This window comes from Diachasma alloeum, unplaced genomic scaffold (assembly GCF_001412515.2).
Source record: "Diachasma alloeum isolate Michigan unplaced genomic scaffold, Dall2.0 Dall_scaffold_00493, whole genome shotgun sequence".
Classification (NCBI taxonomy): Eukaryota; Metazoa; Arthropoda; class Insecta; order Hymenoptera; family Braconidae; genus Diachasma; species Diachasma alloeum.
Window position 1 is genome coordinate 310,112 of NW_021680626.1, and position 7,912 is coordinate 318,023.

General features: G+C 46.4%; 1 protein-coding gene across 1 annotated transcript in view; it reads left to right on the forward strand.

Moving 5' to 3' along the window:
- The window catches only part of LOC107042542, a 27,656-nt gene extending 23,796 nt beyond the window's left edge, over positions 1–3,860 (forward strand). Inside the window, exon 2 of the mRNA XM_015263607.1 lies at positions 3,591–3,860. Coding sequence (XP_015119093.1) covers positions 3,591–3,860 — 270 coding nt within the window. The remainder of the gene's footprint in view (positions 1–3,590) is intronic.
- Positions 3,861–7,912: the final 4,052 nt, after the last annotated feature.

Consider the following 7,912-nt stretch of genomic DNA (forward strand, 5'->3'; position numbering starts at 1 on the left):
TTTTTTTTTTTTTTTTTTTTTTTTTTGTAAACTCAGGGAGTAAACTCAATTTTTGGGGAAAGTTAACGGTCCTCGGGTCGCACAGTGTGCTACGTTGTGGAGAGAGGGGTGGATGTCAGGCGAAAGCGGGTTATTGGGCGGTCAAAACTACAAGAAAATGAGATCGACATTGTCCTTACTTGTTCCACTATTGAAATTTCCAAAAATAAATAATTTACATACTTTTACATAATTTCCAAAAGAAAAGGAAAATTTTCAATCATAGTCAGGACCGTTCTAACAAAACCGAAAATATTAAACGTAACTTGAAATACATGGTCGTGAAACTAATTCACTACCGATTGATTCCACTGCAATGTTAAAGGAATCAAATTCCTCAGGTGTTGATGAAAAACACGAGGATGATGCGAAATATAGGAAAACGTTCGTTAATCCTCGACCGCTCGAGAATTCCGCGAATTGGGGAGAGGTGTGTAGACACCCAGCGGAACGAGAGAGAGAGGAAAGATAAACCCACCATCCCGCGTATATTCAGGCACGACAGCGGGATCTCAGAAATTCATCACTACTTAACTCATTAAAATTAGAAAATCGTAGAGTGAAATTAAAAAAACCCTGAGTCGAAATACTCGGGAGAGTGTTCCAAAGACACCGATGACCAAATCATAATTTTCACTCATTATTTGAACAAGTTAGTCCAATTTATACACAAACGGAATTTTACATGCGCGAAAAGCCACGTAAAGAGGGAGCTCTGCTTGTAGGTACAGAGAGAGTTCTGCGGCGAGCCATAAAGGGGAAAAACATTTGACAATCAATCATAGGGGAGATCGACACCTCGATATTAAAATTCTATCACACCTTCAAGCCGTTTTCAACCGATTAAACGAGACTCACGTGTCTTAAGGCCCTCGAGGTCGAACGATACTTTTGGCTTTTTCCTAACCCTTTTCGGCGTATTTTTCACCATCTTGGGCCGCTAATAATCCCTGTGGACGCTAAATGTTTGCACTGCACGTTTATGATCCGCTTGGGTCAACACGTGACACAGAACTGACCCAACTCAAGAGTGTCTCGAGGCATCCCAGAGTGCGGATCAAAATGATTTTGATTGGTGGGGACACATCCCCAAGGGGAACAAGACCTCGACAAAACCATCAAATGATATCGGGATAATACATTGACGTAACTACATCAATTTTACCTTAACCACTTCCTAACAATTGACTTGACTAAAAACTCAATAATTAATCATCCTAGACCAGAAATAAATTGATGATTATCGGAATAATTACATAATTCTGCGGGATTCACGGGGTTGATATACAAATTTCTTCCTTAGAAAAAATGCTAAGTTTAATATGCCATAACAAACCTTAAAGCAACCTGGTAAACCGTTGGATGCTAGGGTTGCGTTTGCCCCAGACGACTTTCAACCAACAAAAAAGATACCCACATAATCCCCGTGAAATGTAACTTGAATTGGAGCGCCGGTATCTCAACCGGAGCTATTCGATCACCCGCAAGATTTGCAATAGGGTGATTCTAATCAAAATCACTGGATGACTCTAAACTTTGGCCCTTTTTGGCGAAAATGCCACGGGTCCTCGAGAACGCGTAATCTCTCTCTCTCTCTCTCTCTCTCTCTCTCTCGCTCTCTTTCTCTCTCTCTCTCTCTCTCTCTCTCGCTCTCTCTCTCTCTCTCTCTCTCTCGCTCTCTCTCTCTCTCTCTCTCTCTCGCTCTCTCTCTCTCTCTCTCTCTCTCGCTCTCTCTCTCTCTCTCTCTCTCTCGCTCTCTCTCTCTCTCTCTCTCTCTCGCTCTCTCTCTCTCTCTCTCTCTCTCGCTCTCTCTCTCTCTCTCTCTCTCTCGCTCTCTCTCTCTCTCTCTCTCTCTCTTGTCGACGGTGGAGGGGCTTAAGGGATATACCCAACCTAAGAAGCAGTGCAAGCTGAAGTCTGTCGTTTTCAGGACTTCTTAGGAGAGAAGCCCAACTCCAAAAGAGGCGTGCAAGTTGGGCGTCCTACAACTGCCTGTCCCTAATGTCAAGGTGTTCACCGTGGTAAGTTCTGGAAGGCACCAGGTGGCGTCGCGAACGGTGGTCCTTGGAGCACTAGGTCCCACCCCAGGTGTATTAAGTGGCCTTACTCCAACATCCGGGGCTCTGTTAGGAGTGGACTGTTATACTTCTCTAGGTACTCGTGGGAACAGAATGTGGACAAATTATAAAACAAAAACAGGTGGAGATCGAGGAGGAATGAGCGGATAGCATGACCAACAAACAGCACTTGATGCAAGTGCGGAAATGAAGAGGACGCAGGCATGGGATCGGCTTGACTAGCTGATCAGCGACCGGTACAACTTCGCTAACCCGAAGCCAAACGTCCATAAGGATATTAAAAGTCAGTTGGCGGCCATCACATCTTCTTTCAGGAGACTGAAGGAGACAGAGGCTCCTAAACCAAGGCAAAAAAGCCCTCAGTATCGCTTTCCTCCGGTCGTATCTCGGACACCAGTATCGTCGTCCCACACTCGGACTTTTTCTGAAACACCGAGGGAGGACACCGAGGCGGAAGACCTAGAATACCTAAGGCCAAATTCTCTGAAAACAGTCACGGGGAGGCGGCGCAAGCGCACCTATCCGGAAGTGGAGTCTAAGAAACGAAAGGAGACGATAGCACCATCGCTGCCCACTGCGTAACCGCAGCTTCCTAAGAAGTCAGAGTGACAGTAAGCTAAAGAAAGATGAAGAAGAAGTAGCTTACAGAGCATTCTTCAAAGCAGAGTAAACGAGCGGCAAGACCTGACACGCTGACCATCCGCCCGAAGAACAAAGCTTCATACTCTGATATCCTCAAGCGACAGCCTGTCAGTCCCGACAGTGCGTGGAGAAGATCCGGAGGACGGTTAACAGAGACAAAATGCGAGAAAGCCTCCAAATGCGTCTTCTGCGTAGCGAAGGGCCACATAGACAACTGCGCTCACATTGCTGGCAGCGGTAGATGCCCAGCATAAAAAGGAGGTATTCCAGGCATTATCGAAAGATCGATGATGAGAGTACTTCAACTCAACTTTAACCACTGTGAAACTGCACACGACCTTCTTGCACAGTCGGTGCGGGAGCTGAAGCCTGATCTCGTAATGATCTCGGAGCCATGTCACAGACAAAGTGCGGGAACTTATAAGTAAAGTCACCGAAGCCTGCCATGCAACTATGCCCCGGAAGCATAGTGCAAACAAGCTCCCATAGGTGTACTGGTGGATTAACGCCATCGTGACCCTCCGAAAGGTTTGCATTCGAGCGAGGAGGCAGGCACAACGAGGCCGGAAGAAGCCAAACTACGAGGAACTGGAAATCAGGTACAAGGAAGTACGCCGGACACTCAATAAGGCGATCAAGGGTAGCAAGAGACAGTGCTGGAATGAGCTCCTTAACGAAGTCGAGGCAGATCCGTGGGGGCGACCCTACGGCGTGGTCATGAAGCGGCTGAGAAGTCAGCCGATTCCATCGCCTACGTGTCCTTAGCTTTTGGCGAAGATCGTGGCGGTGCTGTTCCCATAACAACCGGTGCTCGACTTTTTCACCGAGAAGTGCGATACAGAGGTGATCCCACCAGTCACATTCGATCAGCTGCTGGAAGCTTGTGGCAGATTCGGGAATGCCAAGGCACCAGGAATGGATGGAATCCTGAACTTCGCCCTGAAGGTTGCAATCAACGCAGCGCCAGGAGTCTCCCTGAGTGTCTGTAATGCGTGTCTGCAGGAGAGGGTTTTCCCAACCACGTGGACACAGCTGGACATAGCTGGCAAAATTCTGGAGCGCATACTTCACCAGAGGATCGAGGAAGTGGTCGAACCATAATTGGCTGACAACCAGTAAGGTTTCCGTAGAGGTCGTTCCACGCTTGACGCCATCAACCTAGTCGTCTCTATTGCACTGGATGCAATCTCTGGCGCGAGGGGGAAATGGGGCGCAAAGCAGTACTGTCTGGTAGTAACGTTGGACATCAAAAATGCCTTCATCTCCGCCAGATGGGACTGCATCATGGAGGCCCTCTCAAATCTGAAGCTGCCAGGATATCTGCAGAGGATGGTGCGAAGCTACTTCACCGATAGCGTCCTGAATTACGATACAGACACCAGCCGAAAAGAGTACAGAGTCACTGGTGGTGTTCCCCAAGGCTCAGTGCTGGGCCCTCTCCTGTGGAACGTTATGTACGACGATCTTCTGATGTTAACGTTACTCAAGGAGGCTACACTCGTCACGTTTATGGACGATGTAGCTCTGGTAATCGTTGCAAAGCGCCTGGAGGAGATCAATTACATTTTTGATACTGCATATGACAAAATTCAGCAATGGATGTACTTAGTGGGACTGCTTTTGGCAGAACATAAGACGGAGGCTGTGCTGATCACGAACCGACAGAAGATTGAAACCATCACGCTGCATGTCGGGAATCATGAAATCACGTCCTAACCATCGCTACGTTACCTGGGAGTGATAATTGACACCCGGCTTAACTTCCACGGCCCTTCCACGACTCATGCCGAACATCGGAGGGCCAAAGCAAAAGAGAAGAGCGTTGCTGCCATCAGTTTTCACGTCGGTCCTCACATATGGCATTTCCATTTGGGCGAACGTACTCTTGATCCAGCATGCGCGACGGAAGGTAGCGTCAGTTTATCGATTGAGCGCCCTTAGAGTTGCCAGCGTATTCCGCACGGTGTCAGAAGATGCCGTGTGTGTCATCGCCGGTATGCTGCCGATAGGAGTACTTGCCGAGGAACGACGATGTCTCTACCGGCGAAAAAGATCAACAAAGCTGAGCGCATCTGAGCTGAGGACGGATGAGAGGAACAACAATCTGCATCGATGGCAGTTGCTGTGGGATGCCTCAACCAATGGGAGATGGACTCACTGCCTGATCCCGAAATTGGATGCATGGGTCAAACGAACACACGGAGAAGTCAACTACTATCTCACACAGATGCTCTCAGGACACGGGTGCTCCCGGCAATATCTTCATAGGTTCAAATATGAGGAATCGCCGGAGTGCCCAGCCTGCACAGGAGTCTCCGAAGAACATGCGTTCTTCGTTTTTCCACGCTTCAACGTGCCCCGCAGCACCCTCGAGACAGCACTTGGAGAGACGATTGAGTCTGATAACTTGGTAGAAGCAATGCTTTCATCAGAGACAGCCTGGGAGGCAACCAGCGCCTTCGCAAAACAGCAGGCAAATCAGAGATAAGTGAAAGAGGAAGCAATAAGATGAAAGAAGCGCTGACTTCGATTGGCCGAAGGAGGAGCTACGGCTGAGTTCTCCCCCCGTGCTGTAATGTTTAGCAGCGGTTCCATGGGGAAATAGGAGGCAGGTAACAAGGGTATGTTTTTAGTCCATATTGGTTGCACATTCGCGAAGCTAAAACAAGCTAGTTCTCACCAAACTTGGCAGCTCGTCGTCGCCACCATCCAGACCAGACCGAGTGAGGCACTATGCTCTGGGAATTTCCAAACCAGAGCGTGTGCGTATATGCATTTTTCCCCGTGAGAAAAAAAATCTCTCTCTCTCTTGCACCTATTATTTCACGCGTATATTTCGGGTTTATTCCATGTACGGAATTCGAATGCTCTACGAATTGAGATAGACCTCACTTTAGACAGTAGGTCACGGACCGCTTACGGGATCACACCTATCCACCACATTTGTATATATTAGTTAACGTCTTGTAAACATGTCGTGATTAATTACCGTAATCGTATTGTTAGTGAATTGAACCTTCCCACAACATCCTCAATTCCTACATCTTAACATTTTTTTATAACCCTAAAAATCATCTAAACATTGATTCCAATTCAAAATAATAAAGTAAACGTGCGTGAAAAAACCATTGGTCTACGTTTATAAAATTATTCATTTGATACGAACAAAAATGGAAATAGAAATTTAATTTAGCTTTTTTACCCAGTGAGCAAAATTCAAGTCTCTATAGGTTCCACGAACATTCCGCTGGATTGTAATCATGTTCCATAAATATTCCGACGGAACATTCTATAGATGTTCAAAATGTACTGTTGAAAATCATCCCTCAGTCGGGCTAAATGTCGAATTTTGCTCGCTCGGCAACCTTCGGGCATCGACGAACACGCACGAGGATGATCGTGCGTGTCGTATCTTTTAGTACGCCATCGAACTTCATCGAGTGAAAGTGCCGGAAAATTATCCTACCTATTATCAGACAATATCGAATATCATCTTTTTTTGTTTATTCGTATACAGACCACTCGGAAATCATCTATTTATTAAACTCTGTGTTATGTAATTTTCAGTGGATAATTATTTGTTTATTAAAGGAAACTCATCAAATTACCTCCGGCTAATTATCAACCCGTAAACCCGAACCTCACTTTTCCTTCCGACCACCCGGCTCATCAAATCGTGATTGATTTCTAACATTGGTCCTTCGAGCCGGATAGTGGAGTGTAAAAGTGCGGTGTTGAAAGTAGATAGTCATCAAGGGCAGGGATAAGAGACAATGTGGTGAAGTGCAGTATCACGTGTGGAAAATCAACGCGTTTGTGAAATAGACGCTCTGTGTGCCACGAGGCAATTCCGGGTTCACAAGACAATCAACGTGGACAATCACCAGAAAAAATTCAGTGCTATTCATCCGGAATAAATTCCTCAGAGGATTAGTGCTGTGGCCTCATCGAAGTTTGTTTACATCGTACGCTGCGCGAATTGAAAATCATCGTTGGCACTCGGCTGATTTTGATACTCATCGGATTCCTTCATTCTCAATCCGTCCGACTTTCGGCAGCGAACCTCATCGGCGTAAGTCGAGGAGGCATCTCCACTCTCGCTACTCTCCTATTACGTATATCGGCGTTCAACGTGCGGGTATCATCATCTCTCTCACGGAGTCTCAACGCATTCATCAAAATTCGGAAATCTACGCGTTCAAACCACATCACTACGTCTTCAGAAAGTCATCAAGTTTATCAACGCAGGGCAACTCAACGAATGAACAAGCTTGAGAGAGACGTCAAGGACGTTGGCAGGGTCAACAAAATTTCGGAGAATTATCCAAATTCAACGTTGGAAAATTCATCATCGAGAGAACATCAATCCAATGGATCATCTACTCGGAGCCCGGGAACGCAGGAAACATTTGGATGGAGAGGTAAAGTATCATTTATCTTCTATTAATTTCGAAAATGATACCGCCCTCATCCATTGTTTCTTTCCCGAGGTAACTCATCTTCAAGGATATCTACAAGGTCAACGGCGATTGAGAGCATTTACGACTCTCTCAACTCTCCAGAGATCTCAACGGTCGAATCATCAGGGGAATCCAACTTCGGCAAAATCATCAGTCTTCGTCATAGCAGGTTTCTCGAGTCATCAAAAACGAATCGAAGCTATCGGCATGGCGGGCGGCATGATCAACACTTATTACGACAGATCCATTATCAGCTCTTCAACTTCACGTCACTCATCATCACGTGGTACATGGTTTAGATTCACAGAGCTCTAGCAAGCTTATCCAACAGTAATTCATCCAGGAAGCTCGATCTAATTTACCAGGAATTTACGACTCCGGTGAATTGGGTTGAGTCCTACGTCATCGCAATCATCAGAGGAAATCAACGGGAAGATGCCTGTCTACAATCATCTGGTACATCATCGCGCCAAGATACAGCATCACCAATCAAATCATCTGTCAGATCACTCATCGAGATGAAGAGGTCATCGACATCTCACATTCAGACTGGAGATCATCATGAATCAGAGGGGTACCACCTCGGAGGTCATCATCAATCAGAGAAATACCACGTTGGACAACAACGCCATTCAAAACAACGGCGTGTTGGAGATCTTCGACAATCAGAGAATCATCAGAACACTCATCAAG